Below are 20,360 nucleotides of genomic sequence, written 5' to 3' on the forward strand. Positions count from 1 at the left end.
AAAATGGCCATATCGAGCTTTCTTTACCTAAAATTGTACCCAAAAAGAAGCCTACATTGATGAGGGCAAAGTCCCAGGTCCCAGGTCCAAATAAGCACTGTTCATTTGGCTGTGATGCACCTGGTGCCCTTGGAAGTCAAGCAGAAGGAACATGGCATAATCCTTTGCAGCAGCAGGGACATATGGGGCAGAAATCCAACTGGAGTTTTTAAAATATCCTCTGCCCAGCTTGTAGTCAGCTGCTGCCAACAACAATGCCAGGGGGGAAACAATAAGCTCATCTTAGATGGAGCTACACCCAGCTATACAAAGAAACACCCAGCCCTTCAACAGCACACTTGCTCTGGGGATGGCTAGGCAGGCGTGACCTTTGTTGCTTTTAGCTGGCTTCTTGTCTTCATTCTACAGGCTCTTTGGAAGAACGCATGGTTTGCTTTTATCCGTTTTTTCTTCCTTACATTAAAAAAAACCCTTCCATCTGAGAAGCCGCTGTTTCAAAACTCAGAATGCCAAACAGAGGGAACTCAGTAGCCAAGAGAGGAAGGAAAAAGTTGTTTCTCCTACAAGGTGACCAAAGACGGAGAGAATAAATGGAGAGTTCAAGGGTCACAAGAACCTGTTCTAAAAGGGGAGGTTATACAGACTAGAATAAGCACTAGAGAATACAAAAATGAAAAGAAAAAAAACCCCATACAACTCTAATCAAAATCGGTCAATCACTCTACTTTAAAGAAGAAGATGCAGTAAAGATGCCTTCATGCTCGAGAGGAGATGGATGGAACGTAAATGACAGAGTTTCACTTAATTACTCTCAGCATTCCACAACTGAAGCCACATCTGCCCATTAATCCCTATTTTTGATAGATTTATTTCCTTCAGAGTTTCCCTTCTCATATTAAACCCAAACAATGGTAACCTTATATGCTAAGCTTGTTATTTCTGTTTGGTCTCCGGATCTGTTAAATATCTTCATTGTGCTGTACACTAATTTACTCATCACCTCTACCTCTATGTATGGACTGGTAATTCCCATCCCATTGTATCTGAGGAAGTGTGCTTGCACGCAAAAGCTTTGAGCCAGCAGGTGGCAATCTACTTCCTAGCCATTCCAGGTAGGAATTAAGTACATACCGGTCTCTCTGATGACATCACTGAGGAAATCCCCATTGGGAGTTTGGCACTCAAGTTCCCTATATTAGGAAGAAATGAGTATCAGTTGGGATGTGAAACATGAACTCACACACATACTTATTGCTCGAAAAAGCACCCAACCCTGACAGCAGAGCAAAGCTGATCTCCATACCTTTGTTGCTGATATTCTTGTGGCTGATGTCCACCGATAGGTCTTTCTCTACTGGGGGAGACGCAGTGCTGTCTGCTGAGGAAGGGTGGAACTTGCCCATCTCCCAGGATGTGTTTTTTGGACTTGACAGATAATTGATGGGGTGGGAGCAGTTCTGAAATGAGAAGGCAGTTGAACAGCACCTGGAGACTCCGTCCTGAACCTGGGAAATCATCTGCATCTGCATGATCTTGCTCAGGGCTCCCTTTCCAATGACAGCTGATTTTAATTTGGCCTTTTGAACAATACCTTGTGCTTTTTTGGCTTTCTTTGTGCTTTCCAGGTCTCCTCCAGCTCTGTCACAGCTTCCAGTGAACTTGCTTTGATATGATCATTCAGGGAAGGTCATGCCCAAAGCAGGTTAGTAGAAGGTGTGGACAGGAAGGTGCAGATTCCTGCATCTTCATGCCCATCTCCAGTGTCCTTTCCACTCATACCCCCCATCCCACCCCTCGACTGCCAGTAGGCTATTTGCAGGTTTGTTTACTTTTTTTTAATTGCAGATATATTGCTTTAGGTAAAGGTAAAGGTATCCCCTGTGCAAGCACCGAGTTATGTCTGACCCTTGGGGTGACGCCCTCTAGCGTTTTCATGACGGACTCAATACAGGGTGGTTTGCCAGTGCCTTCCCCAGTCATTACCATTTACCCCCCAGCAAGCTGGGTACTAATTTTACCGACCTCGGAAGGAGTGAAGGCTAAGTCAACCTTGAGCCGGTTGCTGGGATTGAACTCCCAGCCTCATGGGCAGAGCTTCAGACTGCATGTCTGCTGCCTTACCACTCTGTGCTACAAGAGGCTCTTATATTGCTTTAGCTACTAGCAATTTAAAAACAACACTGCAAAAAACCCATCTTAAATGTGACCATTCTATAGTCTATAACTGTGTGGCAACACTATTAGCTTACCTCTTTTGTGGGATTACTACACAATGCACATGTGAAGATGAGCCAGGACACACTGTTTCTAGGGTGCACCATTTTAAATGGGAAGTGGTCTGTTAAGTCTGAATGTTTCCTCCGGCCCAACAAACTCTTTGCAGACTGAAAACCAGTGTGCCAGGGAGAAAGTTGAGCTGGAACCCTCTTCCCAACATGAAATTCATTGTTCTTGAACAGCAAGGACATATCCAGAAGACTGCCTGTCCACAGTTACTGGGGAAATCCAGAAGACTACTTGTCCAAAATTAGATATTATTCCCCTAATGCAGGGGTAGTCAAACTGCAGCCCTCCAGATGTCCGTGGACTACAATTCCCAGGAGCCCCTGCCAGCGAATGCTGGCAGGGGCTCCTGGGAATTGTAGTCCACAGACATCTGGAGGGCTGCAGTTTGACTACCCCTGCCCTAATGTCTTCTCTGTACATGAAACTCAGCCCTGGGGATGAAACGTGTCAAAAGTGCTCACACAGATGTGTTTTTTTTCTCCATTTCAGCCCTTGTTGTTTGACTCTGTTCACAAACAAGTCCCAGGCTTCCATTTAGATCCATGGTTGCAGTGTCAGACTAGGACCCGAGTTTGAATCCCTACTCTGCCAAAGAAACTTGCTGGGTGATCCTGGCCCAGCCACACCATTTCAACCTAACCTACCTCATGGGGTTGTTGTGAGGACTAAATGGAAGCGAGAAGACCAATGAAAACAGCACTGGGTCCCCATTACGGTAAATAAATGAAGTAAATCAATACATGTGAAGAGAACCAGAAGATCACATTCAGGCATGTGCCAAGGAACAGCAAGAAAATTACACCAAAAAATTATCATGCCAGCAGTCTGGACCACAAATTTTAGGGATGAGAGGCAAGCTGGGAAGTAATATGTTCCCTCGTTGTGGCTGTTACATATTTGAGCTTTTAACTTGTGTTGTGTTCAGTCTGACTAAATAATGAAATATCTCAATGCATCTTGTGATGGTTGTTTACAACTATGTCATAGGCTGCTTTGAATGCTTGGGAAAGTAGATATAAATACTTTAGGTACACAATAACTTAAAAATAATCTGCTCTAAGATCAGCTTGTGGGTGACACTAGCCCCCTCCCCTGCTCCTTAATACCCACCGTGAAGGAGAGTGCTTTCTTCTTTTCTTTCATCCGCTGGATGGCATTTCGCACCTACAAGTTGAACACAGACAAGAAATCAGCGCTCCTTTCACCTCTCTTTAGCAATCCCAAGAAAAAACGGAGGAGGGAAAACATGACAGCAATTGATTGCACCCACCAATCTGTTTTAGCCATGATCAGGTTTTTTTTGGGCTGTCTCTGCAAGGAGACACAGATGGGCTCTGCAAGTTTGCCTGAAACACAATATTCATTGAACCCATCATCTGCTGGACTCATTCAAAGAACCATATCCCCCAGAATTCCCACCCTCCAGTGACTACCAAATGTATTAGGAGGAAAGAGGGAAGTCAACAAGTTTGACTTCTGGTTAGATCTAGGGGAGCAGGCATATTACCTATGCAGATTGTGTTCAGATCCTGTATTGTCTTATAATATGAGCAGGGTGCATATAGATACACATACTGTGGGGACTCTGAGTCCCTTCTGGCAGTTTGCACTGTCCGTATGTTCCCAAACTTATTTCCAAAGCCTTGAAGAGCAGAATCACAGGTTTTGATTAACGTTAAAATTGTGATTCCCTGATGTCAACTCTGCACTAGCACAGTGCACCGAAGTATTACAAGACTAGAAATTAAGCCTGCTGTAATAAAAACACAGCAGGCGCTAGTTGTTCCCAACAGGCCGGGCAGCACTGCCAGGCCGGGTGGGAAGGGCTGCCCCCCCCCCCCGAACTACTCCCCCAGGATGAAGCCACCTGGAAAGGCCTTTTCCCTGGGGGGGGGGGAGGGAAAAGCCTTTCCAGTCACTGGGGGCTTTCACCTCCCCCCCAGGGAAAAAGCTTTCTCAAGGCCCGGGGCGTGCGATGTGCTCCGTGACGGCTGGAAAGGCTACCCCCCCCGGTCCCCGGCCCAGGTGATGGGGGGCTGTGGGCCTACCTTCCCTCTCGGTGGCCAAGAGAGGAATGGCTGCCGTGGGGCTAAGGTTTGCCCTCGTGGGGGTTGGGCAGGTTGGGAGGCGCAAAGCGCCTCCCAACTCGTCCGTGCTGGGGCAAACATCCAGTCAGCAGCAGCAGCTGCTGATTGACGGTTTGGGGCTGGACTGACAAGCGGAGGGCCCAATCGGGAGGCAGAATCCTCCTGCTTCACGCCTCCTGATTGGGCCCTCTGCTTGTCAGTCCAGGGGAAGGGGCCAATGGGCACCCTTCCTCATCCCGGACAGGGCCCGCCCTCAGGGCCCTTACTCTTTTATTTTATCCGCTCCGCAGGAGTGGTTAAAGATGTGTAGGAGGCTAGAGAGGGAACAAGCCAGTGCTCCAACATCAACACTAGTTACCAGTCTCCTTACGGGTCAAGTTCAAAGTATTAGTATTAACCTTTAAGGCTACACATGGCCTGAGTTCCACTGATCTGCAGGACAGCTTAGTTGCTTATGCCCCCTGCAGGGCTCTTTGCTCTGGGGGTATGAATCCACTGGTTGCCCCGGGCCCCTGGGACATCTACCTGGCCTTGCCCGGTCCTGGCCTTTTAGGTCCTGGCCCCAACCAGGTGGAATGAGCTCCCAGAAGAGCTGATAGCCCTGCTGGAGCGGTCAGCTTTCATCAGGGCCTGCAAAATGGAGATCTTCCGCCTGGCGTATGGTTGAGGCCAGGATAGGGTCTCAGTGTTCCCATTGGAAGACTCCCCCCCCACACACAAATATTTGATTAGATCTGGACCCTTGCTTCCAGTGAAAGAGAACTTGACCCATGGGCTGAATGGGTGGGAGATTAGAGATCCTAAAGGAATAAATCGCCATCTGATTAATGGTCATGTATGGAGTGTTTTTAGGGGGTTTTATTGTATTTTATTACTGTTGTGAATTGCCGCGGGACCTTCTGGAGAGCAGCGGCATAGAAATGTACAAATAAATATAGTCAGTTATGGGCCAGCAAAATGAGCCTCCCCAAATAAATTTTTTATGGATCGTAGGCCAACAAATACACTTTTAAAATCAATTTTTTTTATTCAGGCCGTGAGAGTTTGGGCAGCTTATGACATCTTCTTTAATATAGTTTAGCCTGTCTTCTATTGCTTTAATTCTTTCTTTCTCTTATTATTCACTGGGATAGATACTACTGAAGACTTTTAGGTCAGAGGAGGAAACAAAGAAAGAGAACAAAACCATTCCAGCCCCAGGCCCTGATCTTACCTCGCTGTTGTAAATTGCATAGACCAGGAATATATACAGACCCTGCAAATAATAAAAATAAATATACATAAACAAAGATCCTAAAAACTCTTCAAAGTAAGCATTTTTAGTTTGGCTCTGAGGCTTTACCAAAAAGTTTACATGACTTTGTTTTCAGAAGCATCTCCATCCAGTTTGAACCCATGAGATCGTGACCATGTAGAAAGCAAACTAGGAGGTTAGGCTAAATGCAAAATGGGAAGGTGTTGTTTCCCTTGGAGGTTTTTAAGCAGAGGCTCAATGGCCATCTGACAGCAATTCTGGTTGTGTGAACTCAGGCAGATAATGACAGGAAGGGTAGGAAGAGATGGGTCAGTGCTCTGTTCTTGCAGTCCTTTGTTACACTCCCAGAGTAATGCTAATGGTCACTGATTGGCAGGCAGGAAGGAATTTTCCTCCAATCCAGATCAGCCAGGAATCCTTGAGGCTTTTTGCCTTCCTCTGGACATAGAGCAAGAGAGTCACTTCGGGAGTTAGTTGTGAATGGGGGTGGACTAGATGATCCTTGAGATACCTTCCAGTTCTGGGTTTCAAAATCAGACCGAAATCTTCGATCCTCTAGACCTGTCTCCTTGCCACCAAGTTCAGAACAGGCAAGCAGCTGTGCTGGCTTCTGGCTGAATCCCGGATCAGGCTTAAGATTTTGGTTATCACCTTTAAGGCCATATGCAGTCTGGACCCAGTGTACGTAAGGGGATCACCTCTCTGCCTACACCCCTCAAAGAATATGACCCCGGTGGTCCCTGGACCCAAGGAAACCTGCTTGACCTCAACCAGGGCCAGAGCTTTCTCCATCCTGGTCCCCACCAGGTGGAACGAGCTCCCAGAGGAGATCAGGGCCCTGATGGAACTCAAACAGTTCCGCAGAGCCTGCAACAGGGAGCTGGTTGAGGTTGACCAGAACCACCACTTCCAATCGGCCCCCCTGAGCCTCCCTCCTACAACCATCACTGCAGCCTCACCCACCCACTGGTGTTGATTTATTGTTCTCCCCAATGTTCTATTGTTCATAATGCTATAGTTATTATTGTATTATTATAAACTGAGTTATTTGTATTGTTCCTGTTTGATGCAAACCGCCCTGAGCCTTTGGGAAGGGCGGTATATAAATATAATAAATACAGAAATAAATAAAAACCATCTGGATCCTAGAAGATTATCAGACTAGAACGATTGCCATCTAGAGGCTAGTACTGGCAAAGCAGGCCTGAGTTTGACTACAAAGCTAAAACAAAGGCTGTGTATTCTAGTGACCATTTTCTCCCTTGATAAAATTTTGTTTCTGATCTGAAGAGCAAGATAAGGGGAAATTGCTTGGCCAAAAGCAGCCTTGTCCTCTACTGGAAAGCTCCTGTCATGACAGAGGTAGCAACGGTCTGTGGCTCTCTGCCAGGCCTCAGAATCGGCTGACTCCCACAGATAGGCTAACTGGACCCAAGGCAAGCTCTCCTTCGGCAGACATGCAGCGTGCAAAACCAAAGAGTTCTGGGCTACACTTAGCAAGGGCAGGATCATTGTGCCTTCCCTGTTGCAACCCAACCACCACCCCTGGTGGGAAAGGAGATTTTCAACAGTTCTCTTTTGTATCTTGCAAGGCAACTAACTTAAGAACTCCTCTTTTATAGGTCCAGAAGGAGTGACTTGTACTCACAAAAATCATTGCAGAGTTGAGATTTGAACATTAAGCCAGCCAGCCAAGCCATGAGTACCTTGAACACTTCTGGTCTAATCCAGCACAGGGCCCAACAAAAAGGTACAAGAAACAGTGTGTGAAGCCTGCTTGCATGAGCTACTTATGCAGAGGTCCAACACAGGCTGGGTTTATACCCAAAGATCTGCCACTTTGTGAGCTCCAAGACTCCTTGGTCCAGAGTATGCAAATCGGCATGCAAAGCAGGTTTACAGAACTCAGGATGAATTCCAATGCAAACAAATCACTCTTCCTTGAAGGGAAGTCCAAAGAGGAGCCCACAATAGAGGAGATAAACATTAGGTCCTCTGCTTTCCTTCCACCCCTTGACTCCTATCTGGACTCTCGGTGTCGTGGAAAGTCTTTTCAGTGTAATCTCCATCGACAAATGGCATGGGAGAAACCAAGAGAATGATCTGCAGGCCTCTGAATGCACTGAAGACCCCCCCCCCCCCAGGATTTGCTAGAGAGCTAGAGGACTTTGAAGTCTTCCTTAAAGAAAAAGGAAGCAGGAAAAGAGACAGGAGGACTGGAATTTCACCTGTTGAGCATGAACAAGCTCCTTTCAAAATATACTTGACTAGCATTCATTATGTGGCCCCAAACAGAGAAATGCCTCCCTTCTCAAGTCACTCTGTTACTCTGCTGAAATGTGTTCCCTAGCCTCACAATCTTGTTGTGTGAACATTGCCCGAGAGTGTCACAGAGTGAGGTGCCTTGGCCTGCTACTTCTTGCCAAGCTCTGAGGGTTCAGTGGGTTGTATATCTTTTAGGAACCAGGATTTTTCAGTGTGATCCAGTATGTAAAAATGGGGAGAAGCCACCTGTAAGAGAATATCATATCTTTCCTATGGAAATGTGGCTCAAAACATAACAAGACTTTCTTCTTGCGCCACCGTTAAAAAAGATTGTTCCTCTAATCCCAGAAGGTGATTTCAATAGAATCCTAGTAGAATTTACTTGCAGGATCTTCAGGCCAATAAAGGTTTTCTGAATCTGAATCTACTTGCAGGATCACTCATATTTACTGCAGTTCTTCGAGGGAGAGAGCGTGTGCATGCATGCATGTAAGGGAAAGGAGACTGTTTACAGATCTATACAAAGCCTCTTCTGAGTCACTGAAGGTCCATCCAGTCCAGCATCCTGTTTCCAAGGGGGCATCCTCGATGGTTCCAGGAAGCCCCAAAACCAGCTTAGCAAGGTCTGCTTATCAGCCTTTCCCCAGTTCCTTTCCCCAGTTCCTTTCCTCAGCTCCTCCCTCCATGAACATTAGCCATCATGTTTACAGCAGTGAATCCCCATAAATTCATTAACTGAGGTATGGAACAGAAATGATTCTATCAATCCTGAATACACTATTGTAGCATTACATGGAGAGAAAATTCTCTCTTCTCGGGTCCCTGACTGGAGATATAGAAGTGAACCCCAGGAACTGATAACAGAATGCCTTCTTGTCTAGTTGTCCTGGAGCTCCCTGCCCTCCTCTTTGCTGGGAAGGGCCCTTAGATCATGCCTCTCACAATCAGAAAGTCCATCACTAAATCACGGTTCAGGAACAGCTGCTCCAAATTTACACCCTCCTAGCGTATTTATGCTTTGCTCTGGGAGGGATTCGCTTCCTGAGGGTTTTTTTTTCTTCTTCTTTGCTATCTCAAAGCTTTGCATTCTAATTGTGGCCAGCCATGAAACAAACCTGACTCCTACACAGCCAGGGGAAGGGGGCTGTACACTCCACGCTGACATCACACTCAGTGCAGATGGGGAGGGTCATCAGAACAACCCCTCCTCTGTTTCCTCCTGTCTGTAAGCTGGCATTCATGTGTGTGCACCTGGGCCTTATTACTGAACAGGCAGGACTAGCTGGGGGTGGGGGGATTGATTCCTCTGGCCAGATGCACACATACTTTTCTTTCCTTGGAGCATTACTGGATGAAGGGTGCAGTCCTGATGGCGTCTCTGTTGCCAGTGCCCCTTCATACTCTCCTGGGGATGATTGTTATTCCTAGGGTATTTCCTTTCCGAAAACCAAAGGCCAAGGGCTGTTTTTCAGGTTGAAGGGAGGGTGGATGTGTGGGTTAAGATAAGAACTCTGGCCCAAGTGCAAAGTAAGCCAGGGCAAAAGGGGTTATTGCAGGACACTCCAAGTTGAGCTAAGCAGTGGGAGAACGGCCACTGAACAAAAATGGGTGATACAAGGAAAGGGCATATCCCTAGACCAGGGGTAGTCAAACGGCGGCCCTCCAGCTGGCAGGGGCTCATGGGAATTGTAGTCCATGGACATCTGGAGGGCCGCCGTTTGACTACCCCTGCCCTAGACAGACAAACAGCAGTCGATGTCTGCTCTGCTGGACTGTGCTGGAAGTTGCAAAGGGCAACTCTGCGCTGAAAAAGACTCTTGAGCCCTTTGCCAAAAGAGAGCTGTTGCACCTTAAAGCAATCTTCTGAAGCTGAAACTCTGCCCTCCGCTCCAACCCACAAGATTTAAGGAAAGGCTATAGTGAAGAAAGGATACTCTGCATATGCTCTGAAGGAGACCAAATCTTGGCTACTTTATGTTGGAGTCTGTAGCACTGAAAATTGGTTCTGGGACTCCATCCTGTTCAGGGCAACCTCAAATGAAACCAGGAGGAAACCATCTCCTTAGAATGCCACCCTGTCCTGGGGCAAGACTCACCTGGAGGGAATTAAGCACGATGAAGATGTAGGCCCAGGTGATGCTGAGGTGCACCAGGACTCCGCACACCCAGGTGAGACCAAGGACAGGCAGCAGTACCAGGACAGGCTTGGCGGTTGCCCTAGCAAAGGGCAAGAGGAAAGGGAAGAAACACACATCATTAAGTGCACTGCATTCAAAGCCAAAATCAGGAAAAAAAAATCAAATTTATGCTTGTCAAAGATGTTTTGGAGGCTGCTCATCCTTAAAGAGACAATTCAGACGCATCTTTCAGCTTGCTTTGTGCCTGCTGTACCAATGCTGAGATAGGAAGGTTTGGTTCTATCCCAGATTTGGAATCTGAGACCCTTTTCCTTACTTTTATCCAGGTATGGGTCTCTGTGCTCCCCGAAGCTTGTACGCCCTGTGTTGTGATTGATCCAGGGAAATACAGCTGATGGGACAAGCCTGAAGACCTCAACAAGAAAAAGAAGCCAAAACAGAAGCTCCTCTGCCTGCTGATAGCACCAGTACAGGCCATGCCACCCACCATCTTCCCTTCCTGGCCAACCCTGCCCTTTGTTTATGAACAGCACTGAGCTCAAGAGGAAGTCTGTGACATCACCGGGCAGGGGAATATCCTGCCTTCCCCCCTCCTTCTTCATGGCGCTGTGGCCATTAGATGTCATCCTGCCCTCCAATGCCAGGTTACATCTGCAAATTTAGTAGCATTTATTTATGCAACTGCAGGAACAATGTGTCTCGGGTGCTTGCAAAGTGGCGCCGGCTTAACAGCAACAAGAGATTTTTGGCCCGGCAGCTTTATCAGAGTTTAGGGAAAGCTCTTGCAAGACGGAGCGATACAGAGGTGACTGGACAAAGGGAAGGCTTCTGAGCAGAGACAGAGCTGCAGCCTTAGCAATGAAACACTTGCTTTGTGGGGCAGGATCCTGGGTCAGACCCTATGTGCAACAGACCCTATTTCCCTATGTGCAACAGGCAGAACTGAACACAGAATCGAGTGGGGTCGTTTTGACTTTGCCTCTTTCAAGGTATGCAGATGTCCTTGGCCAACACCACCAGGGGAGTATTTCCTGATTCCAAAGGCCTAAATTATTAAATTAAAATGATTAAAACATTTCAAGACATCATACGAAATAAACAGTAGCTGCAGGGAAAAACCTGAAAATGTTCCCCCGAGATGCACACACTATACAGTGGGAGACAAGGGACTCATCACCATGATCCAGGTTTGCCATCTTGCGTGTCTTGGACCTCCCAGACTCATGCAACTTTCAAAAGATACCACTAGAGATCTTCCAAAGTTTCACAAATGAAAATGGGACATGCCTTCTCTAAACCAAAAAGCCCACAATCAGCCCATAATCTGAAAGCTATTTATACTTCACTGCATTTCCAAACAATGCCAATAGCTCTATTGGCCAGGCACTTCCGGAAAACGCTTCTGTATTTGTGGAGTTTAAGTTCTGCAGGACCTTCCAAGCTATATTTTATCCTGTCGGTTATACACCGAACCAAGGAAAAAGTTCCTTGCTAATTTACTAAATGGTTTAAATGGTCAATCTGATAAGGAAAAACTGACTTTCTTGTTATCAGATACTAATTCTTCTGTTACCAACAGAATGTCCTTGTTTGCCCTTGCAGCTAAGAAAACAAGGGCCAAAGAGGCGCTAAAGACAGCCAATACCGAGATTCTCTAGTTCGTCATATACAATCTGATTGTCTTAATTGATTAGTAGGTGTATTCTAATTTGTATTGTTTATTTTGTATGATGTCTTGAAAATGTTTTAATGATTTTAATTCATTTTGCAATGGCCTATGGCTACATAAAATTAACTAACATGTAACTAAATGATAACTTAAACTTCTGTGCTGGGTCCTCCTGTATACATTTATTACTTATTAAATATATATCTGTGCATTGTTTTCACTTGGATTACTGCCTGCCATCTGTTCACTTCTACAATTTCCCTTTCTGTAAAGCATCTCCTGAAAGCCTTCTAGTACCTTTGCCTGCTATTTCTTGCATACACTGGATATTCTGACATACCACCTACCTGTCCAATTTCCTTTAACATTTTATTTTCTTTCTTAAAGAGCTGTAATGGGCTCTGCATTGAGCCTTTTTGGCTCAAGAACTGGATGTTGCTGATCCCTGAACTCTGGGAGTTCCATGTAAGAACTTCTCAGCCCTCTTCTTTTGAAGTTTCTTACTCAGCATGTGGGTCCCTGATTTGGGATCATAGTGTGAGGGAAGGGTAGCCTTAAGCCTCCCTCTGCATTTTTTTTTTCTGAACTGAAACGGTCCCAGGATTGCTATTTGCCTTGTTGCCATCAAGTCTGATAACCAGAGTCTGACTCACCAGATCTGGATGCCGATTTGCTTCTCCAGGCTGCTGTTGGGTGTCAGCATCCTTGAGCGTCGCCGCGCACTGGAGACTGTTACCATCACCACGCGGAAAAGCACAAAGGTGTTCACCTGCAAGGGATTAGAGCCAGCAGTACAGGAGGGTTCTTTCTGTCAGCATAGCTTTAGCTGTGTTTCTACAACAGCCAAGGAAAGAATCCCAGCCTCTTCCTCTTTAGCGAATACACAACTTCTGCTATCGCAACAGTGAACACATAAAAGGCACCCTACGGACTACACCAAGTGTGGGGCTCCTCTCTGGTGGAATGGCCTGAACGAAAACATCCACAAAATGCATAGAATCGCTTTATTCAGGAGGTTGCTTTTATAAAAAGTACAATGAACATTGTAATTTTAATGTCTGGAAAAATTTCTCTCTTTTGCATTGTTGATTGAATGTATTTATATACTTTTCATTCACTGTTCTCTGATTTTGTAACCCAGTTTTACTGCACCATTTGTTTTAGGTACTCTCTCTGTGTGTTATCTGTCATCAAGTCGCTTCCAACTTATACAACCCTATGAATTAATGACCTCCAAAATGTCCTATCATGAACAGCCTTTCTCTGGTCATGCCTTCCTGATGGCCATGGCTTCCTGTATAAAGTCGATCCATCTCATGTTTGGTCTTCCTCTGATCTTGCCGCCTTCAACTTTTCCTAGCAACAGGTACTATACTGATCTTTACTGTATTGTTTTAGAATTCAGTAGCCCACCTTGTGCCTCAACAAGAAAGGCAGACGAATATATAACATTATCTGTTCACATCTTAGGAAAGTGTCAGAATGTAACTTACAACATTATCTGTTCCATGAGGCAATAATGCCAAAGACCCCTGTGCATGTGGAGAGCACCCTTCTACCACCACAAAGTAGTCACAAGCAATTTCTCCTCCTTGAGATTTGCCGGCATAGAATCACAGAATCATAGAGTTGGAAGGGGCCATACAGGCCATCTAGGCATGAAACAAGACCTTCAAGCATGAAACAAGACCTTCAAGCCTACATGCCTTTATGTTTCCTACAGGATGCACTGGAAGCAAGACCAGAAACATGGCCTCTCCTGGGACCCACCTCTTTCCAGCATCTCCACCAAATATCTTTAACACAAGATCAGCCCTGAAGACAGAGCCAGGTGGGGTAGGTGTGTTGGTCTGAAGCAGCAGAAGAAAGTTTGAGCCCTGAACTCTTAAAGGTGCCACCGGACTCAGAATTTGTTCTGCAAGATCCACCAGCCATGCTTTGTAAACACACTTTCGTTCTTACCGTCAGAACGAAGAGGACTGGCCCAACAAAGGCCCAGATGATGTCTGTTTGCACATTCAGCCAACAGTGGTTGTCCGCCACATACTTGTTGAATGACGTTGCCAGAGTCACACCAACAATAACAACTGGAAGCCCTGGAAGTGCAGGCAAGAATGACAGTCATGAGTATTGCTATGAATAATCCAACTCATGGATGGGGGGGGGGGGTTTCCGAGCTGTTGGCTGCAGTGTCCTGTGGGCTACAGACAGTGGCTTGTAGCCTTAAAAGGCCTACAAGCAGAGTCTGTCTTTCTTGGCCATGTCAGAGGACACGGAATTGCAATTACCCAGAAGTCAAATAAAACAATGGCCATCAACTCAGAGCTACTTCACGGTTATTTCTTGGCCTGTCTTCCTCATTCCCAGCTCCCACCCATTCCTTGTGTGTCTGCAGATCATTTCTTTGGCTTTTGACATCAGCTGCCACACACTAAGTTGCCTAAACCCTGCAGAATGATGTTGGTGATAAGATATTCTTGCTATTTGTTGGGCTCCAGAACCCCCCCCCCCATTACTGAAGCACAAAGGGAAAATCTACCCATCAACATGTGTCTTTTTCACCTGATACAATATACAGCTGGATTGTTTGCCAGGAGTGGATGAGCCACAATCCCAACAAAGGTTATACAATCAACAAGGTTAGCATTCCAGAAGAACCACTCATGGTAGCTTTAAACGTTGCATTCCCCTTTCTAAAAAGCTGCAAAACATAGCCCTTAGCTCCAAGAAAACCTATGCAACTGACAGGACCCTTGCAAAGGTTGTGTCTACATGCCTTACTTTCACACAAATTCTTTATGATCAGACACATGCTGCTCACTAGGAGGACTGCAAGGGGTGAAATAATATCACAGTAGCCCAGATTTTTCCTGTAGGGAAGAGCTGTTTTTTATACCCCTTTTCACAACCCAAAGAAGTCTCAAAATGAGTTACAATCACCTTCCCTTCTTCTCTACACATCAGACACCCTGTGAAGTAGATGGGGCTGAGAGAGCTCTGCAGAACTGCTCTGTGAGAACAGCTCTAGCAGGGTTGTGACTAGCCCAAGGTCGCTCAGCTGGCTAAATCCAGTTCTCCAGATTAGAGGCCACTGCTCTTAACCACTACATAAAACTGACAAACGGCACAGGAATGGTGAATGCTGTTTCACGTTCACATGATTGAACAATTCAACAACAGAGCTAAGGAACCAGGACTCCCTCATTCTCTGATTGCTTTATCCCATTCAATGAGTGCATGACAATGTATACAGTTCTCCTCTGTACTCAAACAAACAGACCTGCTAAGGCTAAGCTGAAACAGAGTAACTGGCCCAAGGTAACCCAATGCACTTCAAGGCTGAATGGGGATGGGTCCTTTTACCAGGGGAGCTTGTAGGTTTTCTTGCAACACAAGCAACAGTACAGGAGTTACAGCATGTAGGGCGTCTGTTAAGAGCCAGTGTGTGGTGTCGTGGTTAAGAGCAGTGGCCTCTAATCTGGAGAACTGGGTTTGATTCCCCACTCCTCCCCCACATGCAGCCAGCCAGGTGACCTTGAGCCGGTCACAGTTCCCTCAGAGCTCACTCAGCCTCACCTACCTCACATGGGCGAAGAAAGGGAAGGCAATTGTAAATTGTAAAAGTGGGGTACAAAACCCTCCAGCTTTCTTAACTGGATCCAGGGTTGCACAGGAAGGAAAAGGAAGCCAGCCTGGCCATCGGCCCACCCCCCCTTTCTGCTTCACTCGAACACAGACCCCAGCCAGTCACGTAATAGAACCGCATCCGTCGATCCTCGCTCATGTTCACAGCGACCACTTTGCTCCAGAGGAGGAGCCCTTCCACCAGCATCCAGGCAAAGGCAGCCATGAAGAAGAGATGGAGGAAGGCCGTGACAGCAAAGCACACCCCCTGGCAGGAGGCAAAGAGGAAGGTTCAGGCTATGAGCAGGGTCACCTGGCCATGATTGGGACTGGAATGACTGGACTGCTTGCCCACCTGTACCCTCTGGCCTTTGCCTGGCTCCGAGAGGAAGGGGGTGAGTAGGATGACATTTGGAGGGGAGTCCCTATCAAGCATGCATGTGCCGCATGATTTATTTCCCCATGCTGTGGTGGGTGGTGCAAGAAGGATCCAGAAGGAATGGTTGAAGCCCAGTTGTTCCCATCCCTTCCTACCTGGTTGGTTTTGGCCAGTTCGCTGAACATAAGCAAGGCTTCTGCAGCTGCTAAAGCAAATATCAGATTTTTGTGCACGGTGGTCCGCTCGCTCTTGGGAACACTGCAGGAAGAAAGGGATGCAAGAGCTAGATATGTGGTAGCCAATGGCCATGCTTCTTCAGAGCCTATGAAGCACAGTTGTTTGCATCTCTTTTCATCCAAGGAGGAGGCTGGGGGCCAGGGATAGGGAGGCTGAAAGGGCCCAGGGAACTGGGTCTTGCAGAGAAATTAGCCTCCATCTCTGCAGATTCTCCCTTTGGTCTATATACACCACACATTCTAGCAGCAATGAAGAAGTCTATCAGGGCCTTAGGCAGATGTAGGTCCATTGTTTGGCAAGCCCCACAAGAACTGACTTTACTTCTTTTCACTGCTATTTGCTCTCCAGGGGATTTTCTGCAGCACATGTGATATCCTGCTTGTGTCCTGGGTTATACAGGAGGATCAATGGGGCTCTGGAATGAAGGGCCCTAGCAGAATCCTAGCAAAAGGACCCAGAGGTTGATGACTCATGTCTTTTCCTTCAGGCACTGGTGCTGAATTTCTAGGTGAAGGGCAATTGTGGATGAGGCGATGGACTCCATGAGGCGATGGACTCCATAACCCTCCAATAGCAGTTCTGCTGCTATTGCCAGCAATCTGCTTCCTCCAAGAATCCAAGAAATAACACTGAACTCATCCAGAGACTAAGACACTGCTGGGCGCAAACGTCAAGAGGGATGGTGGAAGGCTTTGCTGAATCCTCAGAGTATTAACTCTCAGCCAACCTGATATGTGTGTGCCAGTGATAGGAGTCAGGCCCTTTGGCAAACCTGGCCCCACACTTGTATGGTATCTAGAATCTGGGCCCCTAACCTGAATCTTCATACCCTCCAGCCTTACCCGACAGCCAGGAAGAGAACGAAGGTGACAATCAGGGCGCAGAACGAGACGCCGCAGCCAACAAAAGTCAGGGTCTTCAAGGTGGACTCCTCTTCTGCACTCCGCTAGCCCCGCACAGAAGAACAAGCTGCTTAAGATCTGTCCTGAGCAGATCTTGCCTCCCCTCCCCCACTCCACTTCTTACCTGCACCTCATAGACTTGCAGCAGCACTGCAAAATTGGTGGTGTGGTTGCAGGAGCAGGTGGTAAACTCCATGTGGGAGGTTATGACAGAGCAGCCTGTGGAAGACCATCTTCCACCAGCTTCAGGGCTGGCATGACAGAGGGAAAGAAATTCCTGGTTGGTACAGATGTTGAGACTATTACCTTGATCTGGGCAGAAGGGTGGAAAGCACTACAGCATTTAGCAGGAGGGACACGAGAACTCTGTGGTGCCCCAAAGGTTAATATCAGGAAGTGGTTCTCTTGGCTAAATCAGCCCCCTAGCACACCAAAGAAAAGAATCAAGGGAGGGACTCCCACAGTCCAGTTCCTCCCATGCCTCTAAGCAGAGCCAGCCACAGATCTACCTCCACAAACGCAGCTGCTCATGGACATATCCAGATGTTTGGAACGCTACTGCTCAGAATGCTTGGGGTTAGTCAGGTTGAAATCCTAATCAACTGTGAAAGAGAAAACGGGCCTCTGTGTTTCTTATGCTTCCAGGGTGCAGAAGATAAGAGGGGGACCCACAGTGGTTTGGAATTCTCTGGCATGAGACATGAGAAAACAGGAGAGGAATCAGAGCCCACTTCCAAAGCTCCTTGTATGACAGAGAGGCTCACAATCTGGTGCACAACAATCGCCCTGAATTCTCCTTGGCGATGACAGCATTTCCACACTGATGCAGACAGCCAGTGTGGTGTCCCGGTTAGAATGTTGGGCTAGGATCTAGGAGAGATCAAGCAGACAGTGTGCCATGGAAACTTGCTGGGTGACCTTAAGCCAGTCATTCTCTCTTGGCCTAACCTACCTCAGAGGGTTGTTGTGAGAATAAAAGGATGGAGGGGAGAGTCATGCGCACATATCTAAATAAATAAAGTAAAACCAGGAAACATTCGTTTCTGAGCTGCATATCCTTAAGGTAGCATCCGCTCCAAATTCTAAGAGCCAAACCCAAGTATCTGTTTGCTCGCTACGCTGCAATAGTGCAGACGCAGAGAGGGCTCTGCAAAAGACCAAAGCCTCTGCCCTCTGATGCATGCCAATCTTATTGGGACTAGCCTGGTGTTTGTGAATTCACCAAGGTGCTGCCAGCCTGCCATTTCCCCCTGACTCCTGTAGCTACCAATTCTGCTGCCAGAATCCCCTGTCCGCTCCTAGATACTCAAAGGACCGCATGGCACCATCGCTCTAGTGTATTCTTTTGTGACCCCACCTTATAGAAGTCCAGAATTCTGGACCTGCAAAAGATACTGGTTTGGGAAAGCAGGCTGGTGCCTCAAGGCAAGTCTCTGGCAGAGTCCAAAAAGGCCCATCATTTTGCTCCTCAATGCCAGCAATGCAGACAGGAAAGCAACATCCTGGTGCCAGCTGATATTTACGATGGACTGAGCATCTCACATTCCTCATGGGTCATAATTCTCCCAGTGCCTCTTCCCTGTCCCAGCTAGGAGGCATAATTGAAGGGGGCCTTCACCAAAGTTCACTTGCTTTGCAAATAACTTTGGCAAAGGAAACCTCCCCAACAGGGCAGGCTCCTTCTTGCAATTTGGTTGTAAGAACAGACACATAATAGCCAGTAAATCTCTGACAAGAGGGTGATTGACTGACCATTGGAGACATTATGGTTGCTGTTTGCATTGACACAGGAGAAAAAGATGTCAGCTCCCCCCTCCCATGCCCAGCAAGTTGCACACTTCCCCTTCCTAGCGGGGATAGGACGTCCTCCCCCATGAAACTGCCTACCTCCTGCTGAAGTTCCAAAAAGCACACACTGGCTCCACCAGCTGCTCCGGCAGGCCCTGCAAAGAATGTCAAAAGAGAAATCTGAGTCTCACTCAGAAGAAGCCCTTTGCAGGTCTCCAGTTCAACTCCAGAAGGAATCTGCTCCAAATCTGGACGGGGAGTGAGTGCCAGTGCAAAAGCAGCACCCACAGAATAATTTTACTGGGGGGGGGGGGATCCACTGAAAGAGGCCTAAGGCAAAAATATTTTGAATACTCCAGATATCAGCCTTCCCCATTGACCTGAGTGACGCCTGCAAGGGAGAGATAGCATAGCGAAGTGCTTAGGGGCTTGGGACAAGGATCTGGGCACCCAGGTTTGAATCCCGACTCTACCACGGAAGATTGTTGGGTGGTTTTGGGCCAGTTGCTTCTATGCAGCCTAATCTGCCTCACAGGGCTGTTTGTATGAATAAATTGATGAGGGGAGAACAGTACTGAAACTCACTTCAACACCCGGTCAGGGAGAAAATTTGGGTATAAATATTAAAAACACTAAGTGTCCGACCTGCTAAGCATTACAGCAACAACAATGTTGACCACTGCTAGATTCAAGCATACCAGCAGGGGTGATCAAGAACCCAGAAACTGAAGCTTCAACGCCCAACAGTTGCCAGGACAACTCTGACGGTGCAGTTCCTGACCCATCCTCCTCTCCCCCATGTCATGCTTTTTTCTTTTTTTTTTTTTGCATGAAAGGTGCTTCTTGAAAGAGGTGGGTGGAAGCCAGGCAGAGATGCTCCCTTCCTTGGTTCTTTATGATTCAACCTTATACCCTTTTATTTTTCTCCTGTACTCTCAGTGATCCCTCTATGCTAGTCATCTGTAACATGTGATCACCTTGGGGACTTGCCTTAGGATAGCAGCTGAGAACTCCCCATGGGAATTTAATTCTGAAGTTGTGTAGGGGCCTGATTTGCACCGGGACCATGGCAATGGGAGCCAGAGAGAGTCAGCCTTTGTGATTCAAAATAGCCCTGAGGATTTGCCCCATAGGAGGGTTAGAGTCACACTGAATATGCGCATGTGAGAATAACTCTCCCTGGGTGGTGAAATGCTGTAAGGGGAAGCTTAGAGCCCCAATTCCCTCCATGTTGCAGTCCCATTCCAGATTTGGCCCTCACAGTCCCTCTGTATTATCCTCCTTCCATGGGGAACTCGCAGCTTCTATCCTACTGCAAGTCCCTGTGTTGCCCTTGTGTTCCACGTAGCACCTAGTGGGACTGTTCTTCACCTGGACTTGTGCTTGGTGCTGGAGACGGTAACGCACAGAGGTACTGATCTCTTCGTAGTCACTGACCACAGTGGAGGAGATGATGGAGGAACTCACCTGGGTACTCAGATACCTAAGAAGAAAGCAACACAGTTTGTTTACTGGAGAATACAATGGCAGGGCAATGAATGGGGAGGGATGTGTGCAACACTGTGGTGGCTTAGCCAGCAAAACCAAAGAAGGCAAAACCAAAGAAGGCTACTAGGATCCCCAGTATAGGATTCTGATCTGCCAAAATGAGTCCTTCCCATGCAGCTCTAAACCTTCACTGTAATGAAATATCCAGATATTTTTGCATAATGGATGTTTTGCATACTGCC

General features: G+C 47.1%; 1 protein-coding gene across 4 annotated transcripts in view; it reads right to left on the reverse strand.

Moving 5' to 3' along the window:
- The window catches only part of ADGRD2 (adhesion G protein-coupled receptor D2), a 41,705-nt gene that overhangs the window by 7,338 nt on the left and 14,007 nt on the right, over positions 1-20,360 (reverse strand). For all 4 annotated transcript variants that reach the window (XM_077305874.1, XM_077305875.1, XM_077305877.1 and 1 more), the window contains exons 12-24: positions 20,002-20,113; positions 18,730-18,785; positions 16,967-17,093; positions 16,783-16,886; positions 15,859-15,961; positions 15,439-15,592; positions 13,663-13,796; positions 12,354-12,469; positions 9,990-10,110; positions 5,587-5,628; positions 3,397-3,450; positions 1,304-1,457; positions 1,132-1,190 (exon numbers count right to left, since the gene is read on the reverse strand). In XM_077305874.1, the coding sequence (XP_077161989.1) occupies positions 1,132-1,190; positions 1,304-1,457; positions 3,397-3,450; positions 5,587-5,628; positions 9,990-10,110; positions 12,354-12,469; positions 13,663-13,796; positions 15,439-15,592; positions 15,859-15,961; positions 16,783-16,886; positions 16,967-17,093; positions 18,730-18,785; positions 20,002-20,113 (1,336 nt within the window). The remainder of the gene's footprint in view (positions 1-1,131; positions 1,191-1,303; positions 1,458-3,396; positions 3,451-5,586; positions 5,629-9,989; positions 10,111-12,353; positions 12,470-13,662; positions 13,797-15,438; positions 15,593-15,858; positions 15,962-16,782; positions 16,887-16,966; positions 17,094-18,729; positions 18,786-20,001; positions 20,114-20,360) is intronic.

This window comes from Paroedura picta, chromosome 12 (genome assembly GCF_049243985.1).
Source record: "Paroedura picta isolate Pp20150507F chromosome 12, Ppicta_v3.0, whole genome shotgun sequence".
NCBI lineage: Eukaryota > Metazoa > Chordata > Lepidosauria > Squamata > Gekkonidae > Paroedura > Paroedura picta.